We start from the raw sequence: 20,176 nt of genomic DNA, 5'->3' as shown, positions 1-20,176 counted from the left end.
AGGAAGGAAGAACATCACCATCTACCATTAACTATCAAAAGGATTGGTAAGCATAAATCCCTGCCTGCCCTGGAGTCTAACCTAGCTAGAATTAGGTATTGGGCGGTGGGAGGTATAACATTACTGCAACCCCCTTTTGAATGTGTAGTGTATGGTACTTTATTAGAGTGATTATAAGTTTGACCTTGTACCTTTCCTTGTACTGTCCTTTATTAGAGTGATTGTAAGTTTGGCCGTGTATTTTCTTACAAGAGTAATAAGCCTGTATTACCTTGACTGTAATAAAACCAATGTTCTTTGCATCAAACCAGTGTCCTCTGCACTTTTGTCACCCCCCCCCAAATAAATCCAGAGTACAGAACCCAAGGGAGTAGGAGTGATTCAAAACCACTCAAATTGGTCAGAAGGGAACCTGACCCCCTCATAGAGACAACAGCCCCCTCCCCCCGGCAGAGTGGCACATGGCAGGGCTTATCCGACTGTGTTCGCGAAACCTGTGGCTGCCCAAAGTCCACCAGCGGGAATGTATCTGACTTCTCTATGTTGGTGTTGTGGGGGAAATAATCGGCACCTGCCGAATTAAGCAATATAGTTGCAAAGGCTGTCTGAGAGTGGGGCATCTCCAGCGCAAGTGTCCGCAGATGAGCAAGCGAGCTGCGACACACCACGTGGAGGATGAGAGCCCGACTAGCACGGATCTGGAGACGCAATCCGAGATGCCATGTATTTTTTCATAGCCAAGAGTAAACCAATTTCGATTAATGTGCAGTTTAACGGGATACCGGTATCGATGGAACTGGACACAGGGGTGAGTCAATTGATCATGAACGAGAGGGTATTTAATAAGCTATGGGATACTAAGACTGTGAGGCCCAGGCTGAGCCCTGTTAATGCCAAGCTGCGCACGTACACCAAAGAACCGATAACGGTGATTTGCAGTGCACAAATTAATGTGTCGTATAATGGTACGGTTCACGAGTTACCGCCGTGGATTGTTCCAGGCAATGGCCCAACGCTGCTCGGCAGGAGCTGGTTGGAGAAAATCAGATGCGACTGGAATGACATAAAGGTGCTGTCATCGGAGGAAGATACATGTGCCCAAGTATTGAGCAAGTTCGCCTCGCTGTTCGAACCGGGTATCGGCAACTACACGGGAGCCAAGGTGCAGATCCACGTGGACTCAGATACAAGACCTGTCCATCATAAAGCTTGGGCAGTGCTGTATATTATGAGGGAGAAGGTCAAAATTGAACTGGACAGACTCCAGCGTGAAGGGATCATATCACCGGTCGAATTTAATGAATGGGCCAGCCACATTGTTCCTGTGCTGAAAAGTGATGGCACAGTCAGAATCTGTGGAGACTACAAGGCTACGATCAACAGGGTTTCAAAACAAGATCAGTACCCGTTACCGAAGGCTGATGACTTGTTTGCGATGCTAGCCGGAGAGAAGTTGTTCATAAAACTGGACGACGCCGGCCTATATGACACAGGAGTTGGTCGAGATGTCGAAGAGACTTACGTGCATTAACACGCACAAAGGACTGTTTATTTACCACAGGTGCCCATTTGGAATTCGCTCGGTTGCAGCAATATTCCAGAGGAAGGCTACTGAAGTTCGTTTCCAGAACCGTCATGGTCCAAGATGACATCCTGATCACCGGTCGTGACTCCAAGGAACATCTGAACAACCTGGAAGAGGTTCTGCTGCGTTTGGATAGAGTGGGACACAGATTGAAACGCTCGAAGTGAGTCTTCATGGCACCGGAGGTCGAATTCCTCGGGAGGAAAATCACCGCTGATGGCATCAGACCTACTGATGTGAAAATCAAGACCATCACATTCTGCACCCAAGCTGCAGAATGTGACGGAGCTGCATTCGTTCCTGGGTCTACTCAATTACTTTGGTAACTTCCTACCTAAATTGAACATCTTACTAGAACCACTGCACATGCTGCTAAGAAAAGGTAACAACTGGGTGTGGGGCGCATCGGAAGACAGAGCTTTTGAGAAAGCCACCAATCTGCTTTGCTCGAACAAGCTGCTGGTACATTATGAACCCATGTAAACGTTTAGTTTTGGCCTGTGATGCATCGTCATATGGAATTGGTTGCCTACTCCAACAAGCCAATGAGTCGGAGAAACTTCAACCTGTCGCGTATGCATCCAAAAGTTTGTCTAAAGCAGAAAGAGCCTACAGCATGGTCGAAAAAGAAGCTTTAGCGTGTGTGTATGGTGTTAAAAAGATGCATCAATACCTGTTCGGTCTGAGGTTTGAATTAGAGACTGATCACAAGCCGCTCATTTCATTGTTTTCCGAGAGCAAAGATATTAATACAGCACTTCATCCCGCATCCAAAGGTGAGCGCTGACATTGTCTGCCTATGAGTATGTCATCCGCCACAGACCTGGCACAGAGAATTGTGCCGATGCTTTGAGCCGGTTGCCGTTGCCCACACCGGCGGTGGAAATGCCACAACCGGCGGATCTAATGTTAATCATGGATGCTTTTGAGAGTGAAGGAACCCTGTCATGGCTCAACAAGTTAAGACCTGGACCAGCCTGGACCCGATTTTATTGGTGGTGAAGGGTTGCATCCTCAAAGGGGATTGGTCTGCCATACCTAAGCAAATGTGTGAGGAGGTCAAACCGTACATTCGTCGCAAGGACGAACTGTCTATTCAAGCAAATTGTATATTGTGGGGCAATCGCGTTGTAATGCCCAAGAAAGGGAGAGAGAAGTTCGTGTGTGAGTTACACAGCACACATCCTGGTGTAGTGATGATGAAGGCTATTGCCAGGTCCCATGTATGGTGGCCAGGAATTGATTCTGAGCTGGAAGCATGCCTGCATCAGTGCAACACTTGTATGCAGCTCAGCAAAGCACCAGTGGAATCGCCACTGAGTCTGTGGTCGTGGCCGTCCAAACCTTGGTCCAGGATCCATGTAGGTTTTGCAGGTCCCTTCCTAGGCAAGATGTTTTTAGTGGTGGTGGACACTTATTTGAAGTGGATAGAATGCATAATCATGTCATCCAGTACATCCACGGCAGCGATAGAGAATCTCAATGTCATGTTCGCGACACATGGTCTGCCTGACATAGTGGTGAGCGACAATGGGTCGTGCTTCACCAGTCAGGAGTTTCAGGAGTTTATGAAACTTAACGGCATAAAACATGTAAGGTCAGCACCGTTCAAGTCTGCGTCCAATGGACAAGCTGAATGTGCAGTAAAAATTATCAAGCAAAGCATGAGGAGAGTAACCCAAGGGTCACTGCAGACCCGCTTGTCCTGCATACTGCTGAGTTACAGGACAAGACCCCACACATTCACAGGGGTCTCACCTGCTGAACTCATGATGAAAATAGGTCTTAAGACCAAGCTATCTCTGGTACACCCGGATTTAAATAATCATGTTCAATACAGAAGACAATATCAACAAGGGTACCACGATCGCGCAACTGTGTCACGGGGGATTTCTGTTAATGATCCTGTGTATGTGTTGAGCTATGGTCAGGGTCCCAAATGGATCGCTGGTATGGTCATGGCCAAGGAGGGCAACAGAGTATTCATTATTAAGCTCAAGAATGGGCAAACTTGCAGGAAACACATGGATCAGACAAAGCTGAGGCATACAGACGAGCCAGAGCTGTCGGACGAAAAAACCATCGACGACCAACCAACCTACCAGCAGTCTTCAGAGGACACAAGAGTCATCAGTGAACCCGAAGTTTCCATCACGGACCTGTTCAATAAAAATGGACTTGTAATTCCTGACATGGCCACTGGCACCCCCAACAAGTCAGTCATCCAGCCATCAGCCACAACAGACCCTGCACACTCATCCAAGGCTGGAATTGAACTGAGACGGTCAACCCAGGAGCATAAAGCACCGGACCGTCTCAACCGGTGAAAGATTGTGATAAAATCTCAGAGAGGGGTATTGTCATGTATGTACATGCTGTTTGTAGCCACCAGATGGTGTCATTGTTGGAGGTCACTGAGCAGCATGCACATGGTGCTGCTCGGTATAAAAGGCCAGCCATTTTGAGAGTCAGGCACTTTGGGCCTAAATAAAGCCGAGCCAAGGTTGTACCTTGCTTAATTAAACAGTACTCAGTTTGAACCTTTATTGCATACATAACAGTTACTACACTTCAGCTGCACATCCTAGTACTTTTTAAATGTGGTGAGGGTTTCTGCCTCTACCACCCTTTCAGGCAGTGAGTTCCAGACCCCCACAACCCTCTGGGTGAAGAAATTTCCCCTCAAATTCCCTCTAAACCTCCTACCAATTATTTTAAATCTATGCTCACTGGTTGTTGACCCCTCTGCGAAGGGAAATAGGTCCATCCTATCCACTCTATCCGGGCCCCTCATGATCTTATACAGTTGTTGTTGGAGATGAGGGTGGAGGAGACAGGGGAAAGGGGTTTAAAGAAGACAGTTTGTAGTAGAAAAAAGAAACCAGGGTCTATCATTGCATTCCAGGATGATCCTGGAATACTGAGCGATTTTGGGAGACGGGAGCAGGACCCGATAGTGCTTTCGGTGGTCCAGCCAGATCTGGCAGTGAATGGCTACAATGTTGCAGGTACTAAAAATCAGAGCCAAAAACATACCAAAGTCCCAGAGTAACCAGAGCATCAGACCCAGAGTAACCACGGGATCAGACCCAGAGTAACCAGAGCGTCAGACCCAGAGTAACCAGGGGATCAGACCCAGAGTAACCAGGGGATCAGACCCAGCGTAACCAGAGCATCAGACCCAGAGTAACCAGAGCATCAGACCCAGAATAACCAGAGCATCAGACCCAGAATAACCAGAGCATTAGATCCAGAGTAACCAGAGGATCAGACCTAGAGTAATCAGGGTATCAGACCCAGAGTAACCAGAGCATCAAACCCAGAGTAACCAGAGCATTAGACCCAGAGTAACCAGGGGATCAGATCCAGAGTAAACAGAGCATCAGACCCAGAATAACCAGGGGATCAGACCCAGAATAACCAGAGGATCAGACCCAGAGTAACCAGGGGATCAGACCCAGAGTAACCAAGGAATCAGACCCAGAGTAACCAGGGAATCAGACCCAGAGTAACCAGGGGATCAGACCCAGAGTAACCAGAGCATCAGACCCAGAGTAACCAGGGGATCAGACCCAGAGTAACCAGAGCACCAGACCCAGAGTAACCAGGGGATCAGACCCAGAGTAACCAGAGCATCAGACCAAGAGTAACCAGGGGATCAGAGCCCGGGTTATTGCGATCTCACGGGGCACGAGTCTGGACTGGAGACGTTAGGGTGCTGAGAGGTTGGAGAGACACTGGATGTGAAGAGCGACACTCAGCAACTGCGGGATTTACAACCCGGAATAAAGTCTATATTTGTAAACAGCAGTTTTATGGATCAGGAATGGGAGTTAACAATAGTAATTAGTGCCACTTTAAGTCGCATTTTTAACACCGAATAATCAATATAGCAACAAAAGTGGTTTTTAGTCTGCCTGGGCTCAGTCCCTGGGGCTGTGAGGATGCTAGTCAGGGTGTTGGAGGAGCGGCAATGCTCCGGGGAGCTGGGCTCCGAGCGCTGATATACGATGTGCGAGCAGGGAGCGTCCTGCTACATATAACCGCCTCTCCTCACTCACTCGCCCGCTCCCAGATGGAGTGGTGGGCCAGGGTGGGAACGATGTTTGAAGGCGACCTCTACACTGGGAACAGCAGCAGGGAATTCAGTCAGGTGCCTGGCATATCCAATCCCCATCTTCACTACAACCCCCGCACCTACCCACAGCACCAGCAGGAGGCACTGCGACTGAAAGGTAGGAGGCAGAACGTCGACGGAGCAGACAGGTCACAGACAGGCCCTTTAAACAGGGGGTGGCCTGACTGTCCCCTTCAACTGACTGTCCAAGCAGTGCCGGGGAGCTGGAGAGAGTGTGGGTGGAGGACAGGGAGAGTGTGGGTGGGGGTGAGGAGAGTGTGTGTGGGGTGCGGGGTGGGGGTATGTGGGTGGGAGTGGGGGGAGTGTTGGTGGGGGTGGGGGATGGGGAGGGTGGGGAGAGTGTGGGGGGGGGGTGCACAGAGTGTGGGTGGGGGTGGGGAGAATGTGGGTGGGGGTGGGGGTAGTGTGGGTGGGGGTGGGGGGAGTGTGGGTGGGAGGTGGGGAGAGTGTGGGTGGGGATGAGGAGAGTGTGGGTGGGGGTGCAGAGTGTGGGTGGGGGTGGGGGTATGTGGGTGGGAGTGGGGGGAGTGTTGGTGGGGGTGGGAGATGGGGAGGGTGGGGAGAGTGTGGGTGGGGGGTGCACAGAGTGTGGGTGGGGGTGAGGAGAGTGTGGGTGGGGGTGCAGGGTGTGGGTGGGGGTGGGAGTATGTGGGTGGGAGTGGAGGGAGTGTTGGTGGGGGTGGGGGATGGGGAGGGTGGGGAGAGTGTGGGTGGGGGGTGCATAGAGTGTGGGTGGGGGTGGGAAGAGTGTGGGTGGGGGTGGGGGTAGTGTGGGTGGGGGTGGGGGGAGTGTGGGTGGGGGGTGGGGGGAGCGTGGGTGGGGGTGGGGAGAGTGTGGGTGGGGGGTGGGGGGAGATGTGGTGGAGTGGGGAGAGTGTGGGTGGGGGATGGGGAGAGTGTGGGTGAGGGTGGGGAGAGTGTGGGTGGGGGATGGGGAGAGTGTGGGTGGGGGTGCAGTGAGTGTGGGTGGGGGTGGGGGGAGTGTGGGTGGGGGGTGGGGGGAGCGTGGGTGGGGGGTGGGGAGAGTGTGGGTGGGGGGTGGGGGGAGTGTGGATGGGGGTGGGGAGAGTGTGGGTGGGGGATGGGGAGAGTGTGGGTGGGGGATGGGGAGAGTGTGGGTGAGGGTGGGGAGAGTGTGGGTGGGGGATGGGGAGAGTGTGGGTGGGGTTGCAGTGAGTGTGGGTGGGGGATGGGAAGAGTGTGGGTGGGGGGTGGGGAGAGTGTGGGTGGGGGATGGGGAGAGTGTGGGTGGGGGGTGCAGTGAGTGTGGGTGGGGGGTGGGGGAGTGTGGGTGGGGGGTGGGGGGAGTGTGGGTGGGGGTGCAGTGAGTGTGGGTGGGGGGTGGGGGGAGTGTGGGTGGGGGGTGCAGTGAGTGTGGGTGGGGGGTGGGGGGAGTGTGGGTGGGGGGTGGGGGGAGTGTGGGTGGGGGGTGGGGAGAGTGTGGGTGGGGGATGGGGAGAGTGTGGGTGGGGGGTGCAGTGAGTGTGGGTGGGGGGTGGGGGGAGTGTGGGTGGGGGTGCAGTGAGTGTGGGTGGGGGGTGGGGGGAGTGTGGGTGGGGGGTGGGGGGAGTGTGGGTGGGGGTGCAGTGAGTGTGGGTGGGGAGTGGGGGGAGTGTGGGTGGGGGTGCAGTGAGTGTGGGTGGGGGGAGTGTGGGTGGGGGTGCAGTGAGTGTGGGTGGGGGGTGGGGGGAGTGTGGGTGGGGGGTGGGGGGAGTGTGGGTGGGGGTGCAGTGAGTGTGGGTGAAGACATGGACTGGGTTGCTCTGGAAGTCCCGGTTTCGGAGCACTGGAAGCAGAGAGGTGGGAAGGGGAGAGCTGGAGATTGTTGGGCGTTTATGGAATGAGGCGGGGGGGCAGGGGTAGGGGGGGAGAGGGGTATTGTGCGGAGTTCAAAGTATGTGGTGTGGTGGGCGATCAGATGTGAGGTCCCCAAGATGAGTTGGGCCTGTTCCACCGGCCCGACACCTGTGGCCTGTAGTGGGGGAGGGGGGGTGGAGCCAGGGACTGGTTGGGTTTTACTGACATTAAGTTGGATGCGGGTTGGAGTCTGTGCTTTCTGAGTGCCGGTTACACAGTGTGGCCGAGGTTAATGTGTGGCTCTCTCTCCAGCAGATTGCAAGCTCCCCGCTCCCTGTTGCTATAACCGCACTTGCTCTGCCTTTGATGGAGCTGATTTCCACCCCAGCTCCGCTCAGCCTGACCCGATCAGGTCTCCCAGCTCCAGCACCCTGCCCAGGATACAGCTCGTGCTCACCGACAAGGCACTGTGGCATCGATTTCACGCTGTGGGAAATGAAATGATCATCACTAAATCAGGAAGGTAAGTGCCTGGGCATTTTATTATAGCGTCCTGAGGTCTGAGCCCTGACTTCAGGTTGTTCACTGGGCCCCTCGCTCTGGGAGGTACCTTCATCAATGGGGAGGCACAGTCTGTGCCCACTGCGTGACTCGCCCTCCCTACCCGACCGACCACAGTCAATCTGCAAAGATTATGGCTGGAGCACATGCTAACTTGCTGCATATTATGTGTCTGTGTTCAGTCGCACTGCACATTATCACATTGTGTGTATAAAATTATGAGAGGCCTGGATAGAGTAGATAGGAAAGACCTATTTTCCTTAGCAGAGAGGTCAATAACCGGGGCGGGGGGGTATAGATTTAAAGTAATTGGTAGAAGGTTTAGAGGGGATTTGAGGGCAAATTTCTTCCCCCAGAGGGTGGTGGGGGTCTGGAACTCACTGCCTGAAAGAGTGGTAGAGGCAGAAACCCTCACCACATTTAAAAAGTACTTGGCTGTGCACCTGAAGTGCCGTAACCTACAGGGCTACGGACCCAGAGCTGGAAAGTGGGATTCGGCTGGGTAGCTGTTTGTCCGGCCGGTATGGACATGATGGGCCGAAATGGCCTCCTTCCATGCTGTAACTCTCTGTGATTCTATTCTACGATCCCCTTGTGCAGAGCCACGTGCTCCGTTGTTCTTGGTCCCCCTGAAGTTATGACGGGAATTAGCAACCAAAACGTTTCAGGCCCAATGCAGGTTGACGTCACTGGAAATGAAAATGGGGGAAGATATAGAACAGGTGGCTGAATCAATAGCACCTACATTAGTGCCAAAGCCAAACCAAGCCCCGGTGTGTCCATGGCAAAGAGCATTTCTCCAGAACTCGGTGAGTTTAATTGTGAAAGCTTCAGCACATTCAGTTGTTGCTGATCCCTGCAGGCCAGGAGGTCCCTGGTTCCGGCTCTGCTCCAAGCTGATTGCTGAGCTCAACAGGTACAACAGCAGGGACACAACTGTCTCAGCACCCCTGAGCTAAGCAAGTGTCCCATCACCTCGTCACTGTCCCGTGAGCAATGCTGGGAATTGCATGTCATCATCATAGGCGGCCCCTCAAACCAGGATGACTTGCTTCCACATCAAAAGAGATGAGTTCACAGATGTTTCAATGAAGGACCCGATGTTCCAGATCCTGAACTCCAATTGAGGGAGTGGAAGATGCCTGTGCGTGGATTTTTTTAACGTGTGGTGCCCGTTGCACATCAGCCACCACACGGGCTTGACAGAGCTAGGCCTTTATCCAGTGGCAAGGGTTAACCAAGATGACTGGAGACCTGCTCTGCTGCATGGACCTAGTGTGCACACATATTGCAGTGTGGGCTGGCCCGTGCTGCCCCTGGGCCCTCGCCTCTTCTGGGCCCTGTACCCTCATTCGCTGCACCTACACCACGACCTTCCCGCTCCTCCGCTGTGCCTGGGCCCTGACGATGCTCCTGCCCACGCTCTAACCGGTGGCCTGGGCCTTGATGACGTTACCCAGTCACCCTCCTTGAAGTCGTTGCACACTTAGGACGATCGCGCTGGAAGCTGTAGTGGCCATGCTCGAGCTCTTATCCTCCCGACTTGCGGGGGTGTCCTCTCACTGGTCGTGGTGGACCACGATGTTGCAGGGCCTGGTGCTCCAGCTCTTATCCTCCTGACCTGCGGGGGTGTCCTCTCACTGGTCGTGGTGGACCACGATGTTTGTGTATGTATGTATGTGTGGGTGTTGGGTGGGGACAGGAACAGGCTCAGACATGGTGCCCACGATGAATGGATAGTCTCAATATGTAGGTTCACACATGAAGATTGGCCAGTTGGGTGGGGCTGGTTATCCTGGGACGGGAACCAGCCCAGAGTCAGCAACTTCTGGTCAACGGCCAAACTAAAAATCCCGCCATCCACAATCCTAAAGAGTAGTTTGTTTGGTGGCTGCAGACTGCTACAATTCCTTAAAGGTGGAAGTTGCTAATTCAGTGCCCTGTTGTCTCCCTGACAGACGGACCTTCCCTCAGTGCCGTGTGAGTGTGTCGGGCCTGGATTCCCATTCTCCGTACACTATGCTGATGGACATTGTATCACTGGATAGCCGACGCTACAAGTGGCACTCCAAGCGTTGGCAGGCAGGTGGGAAAGGGGAACCCACCCTTCCCAGGCGCTTCTACATCCACCCGGATTCTCCGAGCTCTGGGTCTTCATGGATGAACAAGGCTATCTCCTTCCACAAGCTGAAGCTCACTAACAACACCCTTGACCAGCACGGACATGTAAGTTCAGGACTCGGGGGAACTCTCTGACTTGTTGGAGTGGAGCCTGCTCCAGCCAGTTGACTAAAAGCAGGTTCGACCACAACATGAGTGTAATAGAGCTCCACCTAGTGCATCACTGTGGTAATGCAACTACTGATATAAATACAATAAAGGGTCATGTAACTAAGTCACATGATGACGGGTTCCTATGGTAAGAGCCATCTTGTGGAGTATGTTTCTTAGTGATGCCGTGAGAACCTATCACAGTGAGGTACTACCACAGACAAGGCTCACTGTAAAGGCTAAAGACACTCAGGCATCAGAAGATTTACTGATAGTTTGTGGTGAATTTTGGTCCTCATTAACTTCAAGGGATGAGTGCTGGGAAATGAAATATCTTCTCACTTTTGCTTTGGTGTTGATGGTTTATTATGAATATTAATTAATCAGGAAGCTCAGTCAAAATTACACTTCACTGTTGAGGTTTATAATCATAATCTGATGCAGCCATTTGTCTGCAGCATGGATAATAATAGATGGTGATTGTCTAAATGATTAAGCTCTTTGCCGGTTCCTTGTCACCGATCACCTTCTCCTTCAGATGCAGACCTGGCCACCACACAGAGCTGCACCAAACTGCAGGAGCTGGAGAGGCAGCCCCATTTACCAGCCCCGTTAGCCCAGTACAGCCCCCACCTAAAGAGCTGCTCTGGAACAATGACCAGAGCAAAGATCAACCCTTCCTTCCCGAGTGAGTTGTGCATCTCAGCAAAGTTGTCACCCGGTTTGTGGCCTTTACCGACTGCCCAGTAATCAGAAAGAAAGATTTGCATTTATGTAGCGCCTTTCACGACCACCGGGTGTCTCAAAGCGCTTTACAGCCAAATGAAGTACTTTTGGAGTGTAGTCACTGTTGTAATGTGGGAAACGCAGCAGCCAACTTGCGCACAGCAAGATCCCACAAACAGCAATGTGATAATAACCAGATAATCTGCTTTTTGTTATGTTGATTGAGGGATAAATATTCACCAAGACACCGGGGATAACTTCCCTGCTCTTCTTCGAAATAGTGCCATGGGATCTTTCACCTCCACCTGAGAGAGCAGATGGGGCCTCGGTTTAACATTTCATCCAAAAGACAGCACCTCCAACAGTGCAGCACAACCTCAGCACTGCACTGGAGTGTCAGCCTAGATTTTTTGTGCTCAAGTCTCTGGAGTGGGATTTGAACCCACAACCTTCTGACCCAGAGGTGAGGGTGCCACCACTGAGCCACAGCTTCTAATTCCTTGGGACTCTGCTGCCAATGGGTCAGTCTAATAGTCCACAGGGGAAGAGGCTCACTTTCTGTCTCCTGGTCTTTTGATATTTTCCCAGGCAGGAGCCCTTGCTGTTCAGTTGGGAGGCAGTGGGAACTCGCTCATACAGACTCTTTTGAACTTCAGAACGTTACATCTGGGTTCAGGGGATCTGGCAGCAGGTTCGCCGGCTCTGATTAGTCACATTCCAAGAGGTTTCATCACATGACTGCCCAGCTCCAATCTCTATGCTCCTGTCATTGGTTGGCCCACCACCTTCCCACGGCCAATTGGAAATTGAGCAGACTCTTCGCAACCCGATTGGATGATTCTTGACTGTCAGTCAAATGACCCTTGCAATGTATTTACCTGTGAGAATGCTCACAGGTTGCAGGAGCTGTTGACTTGGCAAGGTTCCCTCTAATGCTTATTTGATAATTTGTGGGTTTTGGTGCCCTTACAAAGGGGGGCACGTGGCTTCATTGTAATTAAAATAGTTGTAGAGCTGTTGAGTTGGGAGTGGCTTAGCCAGTCACGTGATGTTCACCAGACTCAATAAAACCCCAGCCAGTTGGGTTCAGGGGATCCACGATGGGGCAGGTGGTTGTGAACCTGGTGGATAAACTGTTAATGTGTAGTGCAATTGTTAAACCTTTGCTCATAAACCAACTAGTTCTTGATAGCAAAGAGTTGCTTTGAATTTTTAAGCAAAGAAACCACGTGGCAAATACTTTACAGCCTGATTCCTATCACCGATATTTTCTGATACTCCTATGGCCTTCCTCCTGGCAGTTGTGTCCGGGAAATTAATCTTTAATCCCTGGAGACTCCAGGACAATGTGGGAAGGATGGCAACCCTGCCTGGCAGGGAGCTGCCTGTCCGCCCGTCCTCCTGTCCGCCCAATCCACCTGTCCTCCTCTCAGCCCCTCCACCAGTCCGCCCCTCCGCCCGTACTCCCGTCCGCCCAATCCGCCCAGTCCTCCTGTCCGCCCAGTCCGCCCATCTCCCCCTCCGCATGTCTTGCCCATCCGCCCGTCCATCCCTCCGCCCATCCACCCAGTCCGTCCCTCCGCCCCTCCGCCCAGTCTGCCTCTCCGCCCAGTCCGCCCCTCCGCCCAGTCCGCCCCTCCACCTGTCTCGCCCCTCCGCCCGGTCCACCCCTCCGCCCAGTCCGTCTCTCCGCCCATCCGCCCAGTTCGCCCCTCCGCCCGGTCCGCCCCTCCACCCGGTCCGCCCCTCCGCCCAGTCCACCCCTCCGCCCAGTCCGCCCCTCCGCCCAGTCCACCCCTCCGCCCAGTCCGTCTCTCCGCCCCTCCACCCAGTCCGCCCCTCCACCCAGTCCGCCCCTCCGCCCAGTCCACCCCTCCGCCCGGTCCGCCCCTCCACCCAGTCCGTCTCTCCAGCCCTCCGCCCAGTCCGCCCCTCCGCCCAGTCCGCCCCTCCGCCCAGTCCGCCCCTCCGCCCAGTCCGTCCCTCCGCCCAGTCTGTCTCTCCAGCCCTCCGCCCAGTCCGCCCCTCCGCCCAGTCCGCCCCTCCGCCCAGTCCGCCCCTCCGCCCAGTCCGTCCCTCCGACCAGTCCGCCCCTCCGCCCAGTCCGCCCCTCCGCCCAGTTCGTCTCTCCACCCCTCCGCCCAGTCCACCCCTCCGCCCAGTCCGCCCCTCCGCCCGGTCCGCCCCTCCGCCCAGTCCGTCTCTCCACCCCTCCGCCCGGTCCGCCCCTCCGCCCAGTCCATCCCTCCGCCCGGTCCGCCCCTCCGCCCAGTCCGTCTCTCCGCCCCTCCACCCAGTCCGCCCCTCCGCCCAGTCCGTCTCTCCACCCCTCTGCCCAGTCCGCCCCTCCGCCCAGTCCGTCTCTCCGCCCCTCCACCCAGTCCGCCCCTCCGCCCAGTCCGTCTCTCCACCCCTCCGCCCAGTCCACCCCTCCGCCCAGTCCACCCCTCCGCCCAGTCCGTCTCTCCGCCCCTCCACCCAGTCCGCCCCTCCGTCCAGTCCGTCTCTCCACCCCTCTGCCCAGTCCGCCCCTCCACCCGGTCCGCCCCTCCGCCCGGTCCGCCCCTCCGCCCAGTCCGTCTCGCCACCCCTCCGCCCAGTCCGCCCCTCCGCCCGGTCCGCCCCTCCGCCCGGTCCACCCCTCTGCCCAGTCCGCCCCTCCAACCCTCTGCCCGTCTCGCCCCTCCGCCCAGTCTGCCACTCCGCCCGTCCCAAGGCAGCTTGCCCGTTTCCATTCAGTGGCTTGAGGTGCCCAGTGTTGCTCTCCCAGAACCTGCTCCCAGGGTCTCCGACATTACAACAGCATCTGCACTTCAAAGTAAGTGAACGATGCTTTGTGCCCACATCTGACAGCACATCCCTCATCCGGCCGAGTGAGCAGTGTCCGCAGGGGCTTCTGTTGTCGCAGGAAGCTGGGATTGCCGATTCACTGAGATATGGACAGAACCCCCCAATCACAGTATGTCCTCAAATTGTCCTGCCGAAAGAAGGCCAAGGGCCAGCACTCGCCTGATTGGCTGCACCGTCCTCGATGCCGTGTCGATACCGGCAGGTCCTCACACTCATCATCCAACAGCTTTAAATCAGGCCCTTTCAATATTAATGTTCAAAATAAAACAGGTTACCGTCCTCATTAAAATAGCAGATCAATAAATGTCAAGTTCAGCAAACTTAGGACTGGTGGCAGAAGGCTGTCCGTAAACGGAGTGCTCAGTCCACGGAACGGAACCACAGATGGGACAGTGGGGATGGAAAGCCAGCAATGATTTAAGAAATGGGGCAAGTGCAGGGTGCTTTTGGATGGGCTGTATCCCGTGCATTAAATATTCATATGTTAATGTTCGCAGACTCCGATTTCTGGCGGGCTGTTTAACCTCAGAAAAACACTTGCTCTTACAGATCATCCTGCACTCCATGCACAGATACCAACCCCGCTTTCACATCCTGCAGGGACACGACCTGTACAGTCTCCGCTGGAACAGCTTTGCCACCTTTGTGTTCTCCGAAATGGCCTTTGTGGCAGTAACAGCCTACCAGAACTCACAGGTAGCCACTCCAGCACTGGCGCTTCAATGTTCCGGCTCCACTGCGATACAGACAGAGCTGGCAATTGCAGTTCCTATGTGAATCCTCATCCGATCATTCCCACGCGGCTGAATCAGAGTCCAGATTTACATTCACTATTTCATTCCCTCCACCAGTTTAAAAAAATCTATTCTTCTTTCTCCGTGATTAAAAACTCATTCCTCACTGCTGGGATGGGCTTCAGTGGGAGTGAGGATATGGGAGGAAGGGTCTGTGTCACTGGGACATTGAATCTGTTGGTACAGTGACTCTGGGTACACTGACTCTGGGTACACTGACTCTGGATACAGTGACTCTGGGTACACTGACTCTGGATACAGTGACTCTGGGTACAGTGACTCTGGGTACGCTGACTCTGGGTACACTGACTCTGGGTACACCGACTCTAGGTACACCAACTCTGGATACACTGACTCTGGGTACACCGACTCTGGGTACACTGACTCTGGGTACAGTGACTCTGGGTACACCGACTCTGGGTACACTGACTCTGGATACACTGACTCTGGGTACACCGACTCTGGATACACTGACTCTGGGTACACCGACTCTGGGTACACCGACTCTGGGTACACTGACTCTGGGTACAGTGACTCTGGGTACACTGACTCTGGGTACACTGACTCTGGGTATAGTAACTCTGGATACAGTGACTCCGGATACAGTGACTCTGGGTACACTGACTCTGGGTACACCGACTCTGGGTACAGTGACTCTGGGTACACTGACTCTGGGTACACTGACTGCGTACACTGACTCTGGGGGTACAGTGACTCTGGGTACAGTGACTCTGGGTACACTGACTCTGGGTACAGTGACTCTGCGTACACTGACTCTGGGGGTGCAGTGACTCTGGGTACACTGACTCTGCGTACACTGACTCTGGGGGTACAGTGACTCTGGGTACAGTGACTCTGGGTACACTGACTCTGGGGGTACAGTGACTCTGGGTACACTGACTCTGGGTACACTGACTCTACGTACACTGACTCTGGGTACAGTGACTCTGGGAGTACAGTGAACGTGGGGGAACAGTGACTCTGGGAGTTCAGTGAATGTGAGGGTACAGTGACTCTGGGAGTTCAGTGAATGTGGGGGTACAGTGACTCTGGGAGTTCAGTGAATGTGGGGGTACAGTGACCCTGGGAGTTCAGTGAATGTGGGGGTATAGTGACTCTGGGAGTTCAGTGAATGTGGGGGTACAGTGACTCTGGGAGTTCAGTGAATGTGGGGGTACAGTGACCCTAGGAGAAGAGTGAATGTGGAGCTACAGTGACTCTGGGAGTACAGTGAATGTGGGGTACAGTGACTCTGGGAGTACAGTGAATGTGGAGGTACAGTGACTCTGGGAGTTCAGTGAATGTGGGGGTACAGTGACTCTGGGAGTTCAGTGAATGTGGGGGTACAGTGACTGTGGGAGTTCAGTGAATGTGGGGGTACAGTGATTCTGGGAGTTCAGTGAATATGGGGGTACAGTGACTCTGGGAGTACAGTGAATGTGGAGGTACAGTGACTCTGGAAGTTCAGTGAATGTGGGGTACAGTGACTCTGGGAGTACAGTGAATATGGGGTACAGTGACTCTGGGAGTTCAGTGAATGTGGGGGTACAGTGACTCTGGGAGTACAGTGAATGTGGGGGTACAGTGACTCTGGGAGTACAGTGAATGTGGGGGTACAGTGACTCTGGGAGTACAGTGAATGTGGGGGTACAGTGACTCTGGGAGTACAGTGAATGTGGAGAGACAGTGACTCTGGGAGTACAGTGAATGTGGGGGTACAGTAACTCTTTGGTGGTACATGAGGTTATCAGGGAAAGGGAAAATCACATATTTTTTATTGGCTTCAATAATGAAGTTAAACATACTGATTAGTCACCACCGACCGATCAGTACAAAGTCCTAAGATATCATCTCATTGTAAGCCTACAGTTTGAACCAATCACACTGCTGAATTTAGTTTGGCAAATTGATTCCAGCCCCATGTTTATTTATGGCCCTCTGAATATTTAATCGTGTAAATACCATTTATTAAGTAGCAAGTCTGTACCAATGTTTAATTCTGAAAAAGATCACCAAATGTCCCGGTAAAATCTGGCCATACAGCCCACTGGTCAGTGCTGGTGTTAATGCTCCAAACAAATCCCCTCCCAGTCCATCATCTCAGCCTTTTCAGCCTATCTCTCCATTCCTCTTTCCCTCATGTACTTATCTTCCTTTCCTTTGAAAGTATCAAAGCCACTTGCCCCAACCACTCCCTGTGGCAGCGGATTCCACACTCTAACCACTCTCTGAGTAAATACATTTCTCCTTATTTCTCAATTGGATTTATTATCTTGTATTTATGGCCCCTAGTTTTGGATCTAACCCATTCATCATTTTAAAGACCTCTATCGGGTCTCCTCTAAAAATGCTTGTTTTTTTATAAAGAACAAATCCCCAACCTGTTCAGTATTTCTCGATAACTGCAATCTCTCAGTCTGATACCATTCTGGTAAATCATTTTTGTACTTGCTCCAAACTAGTCCTAGAGACCACTCTGTCCCAGAATTCCCTGCAGTACCTATTCTATATCCCTACAAATATATCCCAGGGCCTTGTTAGCATTTGGAGTCGCTTTGCTGACCTGCGACACTGCTTTTAATGGTTTGTTCGCCTGTATCCCCAGATCCCTTTGCTCTTCTCCTTCATTCAGTTTCTCACTTTCTGGGGTGTAGGTGATGTTTCTGTTTTTTTCCTACCAAAGTGCATCACCTCACAATTATCCACAGTAAAGTTCATTTGTCACTTACCTGCCCAGTCTGCGATTTTTCTAATGTCTTCTTGTATTGTCATGCATTCTTCCTCAGAGTTTGGTATCATCTGCAAATTTTAATTTGAGTTATTTGTTCCCGAGTCCAAATCATTAATGTTAGTTTTTAAATGTATTCGTTCATGGGCTGTGGGTGTCGATGGCAAGGCCAGAATTTATTACCCATCATTAATTGCTCTTCAGATGGTGATTCGTCTCATACAGCTGAGTGCTTGCTAGGCTATTTCACAGGACAGTTAGGAGTCAATCACATTTCTGTGGTCTGAAGTCAATTATAAATAACATCGGTCCCAGCACAGATCGATGTGGGACATCGCTTTCTACCTTCCTCCAATCTGAATAACCCTTTATCCCTAATCTCTGCTTTCTATTTTTTAGCCAATTTGCTATCCAGTTAAACAATGCTGGAAATCTCAGCGGGTCAGGAAGCATCTGTGGAGAGAAACAAAGTTAACGTTTCAGGTCGATGACCTTTGTCAGAACTGGTGAAGGGTCACAGACCCGAAACGCTAACTCTGTTTCTCTCCACTGATGCTTCCTGGTCCGCTGAGATTTCCAGCGTTCTCTGTTTTTATTTCAGATTCCAGCATCCGCAATATTGTGCTTGTGTGCGATCCATTCAGTTATTTGTCCTGACTCCACATACCTTAACCTTTCTCAAGAGTCAACCGTGTGGTATCTTTTCAAAGGCTTTTTAAAATCTAAGTACATGACATCTACTACATTCCCCTTGTCTACTCTTTCCAATACCTCGCCTCCCTGGTTTCGAATGGGACTGTGCTGAACATCACAACTGCCCCAGGGGTAATGTTAGTTAGAATTTTATAAACTTGGGGAGCAGCCATACAGAGGTGTTCGCCCGTGATGGTTCTGGGAATGATCAATTACTGTGGGATTGACAAATGTTCCTTTTCTTCCAGATTACACAATTGAAGATCGATAATAATCCCTTTGCAAAGGGATTCCGGGTCAATGGGATGAATAGCAAACTGTACGTATTGGAGGATGCCTGATTAAATACCCTCACTCCTGTTCCTGCTCCTGGTCCTGCTCCCAATCCCAATCACATTCCTGCTCTTGATTCTGCTCCATCTCCCACTCCTGCACCCATTCCTGTTCCCACTCCTGCACCCACTCCTGTTCCCGCTCTTGTTCCCATTCCTGTTCCCGCTCCTGTTCCCGCTCCTGTTCCAATTCCTGTTCCCGTTCCTGTGCCTGCTCCTGTTCCCGCACCTGCTCCTGTTCCCGTTTCTGTTCCCGCTCCTGTTCCCACTCCCACTCCTGCTCCTGTTCCCGCTCCTGTTCCCACTGCTGTTCCCGCTCCTGTTCCCACTCCCACTCCTGTTCCGGTTCCTGTTCCAGTTCCTGTTCCCGCTCCTGTTTCCGCTCCTGTTCCTGTTCCTGTTCCCGCTCCTGTTCCCAATACCACTCCTGTTCCCATTCCTGTTCCCGCTCCTGTTCCCACTCCTGTTCTCACTCCTGTTCCCACACCCACTCCTGTTCCCGTTCCTGTTCCTGCTCCTGTTCCCGCTCCTGTTCCCGTTCCTGTTCCCGCTCCTGTTCCCGTTCCTGTTCCCGCTCCTGTTCCCACTCCTACTCCTGTTCCCACTCCTGTTCCTGTTCCTGTTCCCACTCCTGTGTTCCCACTCCTGCTCCCGCTCCTGTTCCCAATCCCACTCATGTTCCCGCTCCTTCTCCCGCTCCTGTTTCCACTCCTGTTCCTGCTCCTGTTCCAACTCCAGTTCCCACTCCCGTTCCCGCTCCCGTTCCCGCTCCTGTTCCCGCTCCTGTTCCCGCATCTGCTCCTGTTCCCGCTCCTGTTCCCGCTCCTGTTCCTGCTCCTGTTCCCGCTCCTGTTCCCGCTCCTATTCCCGCTCCCGTTCCCGCTCCTGTTCCCGCACCTGTTCCTGTTCCCGCTCCTGTTCCCGCTCCTGCTCCCGCTCCTGCTCCCACTCCTGTTCCCACTCCTGTTCCCGCACCTGCTCCTGTTCCCGCTCGTGTTTCCGCACCTGCTCCTGTTCCCGCTCCTGTTCCCGCTCCTGTTCCTGCTCCTGTTCCCGCTCCTGTTCCCGCACCTGCTCCTGTTCCCACTCCTGTTCCTGCTCCTGTTCCAACTCCTGCTCCCGCTCCTGCTCCTGTTCCCACTTCTGTTCCCGCTCCTGTTCCTGTTCCCACTCCTGCTCCTGTTCCCGCTCCTGTTCCCGCTCCTGTTCCTACTCCTGTTCCCGCTCCTGTTCCTGCTCCTGTTCTCACTCCTGCTCCCGCTCCTGCTCCTGTTCCCACTCCTGCTCCCATTCCTGTTCCCGCTCCTATTCCCACTCTTGCTCCCGCTCCTGCTCCTGTTCCCACTCCTGCTCCCCTCCTGTTCCCGCTCCTGTTCCTGCTCCTGTTCCCACTCCTGTTCCCGCTTCTGCTTACTGTCCTGTCACCACTGCTGAGAATGACCTGTGAGTGGACAGTGGGTAAGGAAAGGATTGCTCTGAGCTGTTGTGTATTTCTTAATCAAATAGTCAGAAAGGGGATGTTTGTTGTGCCAGGAATTGTTATAAGCAGCGCCCCTCTTTCTGTGCTTTCAGGGAACGAGACGCAAGAGCCCTGCAGTGCCGCAGACGCCCGGCTGCCGAGGGGAGAGACTGCGACTCCAGCTCAGGTATACTGCCGTTCCACCTGTGTACCCACTGGCACAGCACACAAGCGGGGGCTGA

The 20,176-nt window shown here is 53.2% G+C and overlaps 1 protein-coding gene across 1 annotated transcript; it reads left to right on the top strand.

Annotated features, from left to right (window-relative positions):
- Positions 1–5,687: 5,687 nt before the first annotated feature.
- LOC139269221 (T-box-containing protein TBX6L-like) lies at positions 5,688–20,176 on the top strand. Its single transcript, XM_070888315.1, has 6 exons — positions 5,688–5,820; positions 7,836–8,043; positions 10,040–10,307; positions 14,478–14,624; positions 18,392–18,466; positions 20,048–20,176. The coding sequence occupies exons 1-6, from the start codon at positions 5,688–5,690 to the stop codon at positions 20,174–20,176; spliced, it is 960 nt and encodes a 319-aa protein (XP_070744416.1).

This window comes from Pristiophorus japonicus, chromosome 8 (genome assembly GCF_044704955.1).
Source record: "Pristiophorus japonicus isolate sPriJap1 chromosome 8, sPriJap1.hap1, whole genome shotgun sequence".
In the NCBI taxonomy this organism is placed as follows: domain Eukaryota; kingdom Metazoa; phylum Chordata; class Chondrichthyes; family Pristiophoridae; genus Pristiophorus; species Pristiophorus japonicus.
This window is presented reverse-complemented; position numbering and strand designations above follow the sequence as displayed.

Bases quoted from the DNA above. Each gene is read 5' to 3' on its own strand.
- LOC139269221 (XM_070888315.1), top strand. From the start codon at position 5,688: ATGTTTGAAGGCGACCTCTACACTGGGAACAGCAGCAGGGAATTCAGT. The intron at 5,821-7,835 runs GTAGGAGGCAGA...TCTCTCCAGCAG, and splicing joins GGAGGCACTGCGACTGAAAG to ATTGCAAGCTCCCCGCTCCC. The intron at 8,044-10,039 runs GTAAGTGCCTGG...TCTCCCTGACAG, and splicing joins ATCATCACTAAATCAGGAAG to ACGGACCTTCCCTCAGTGCC.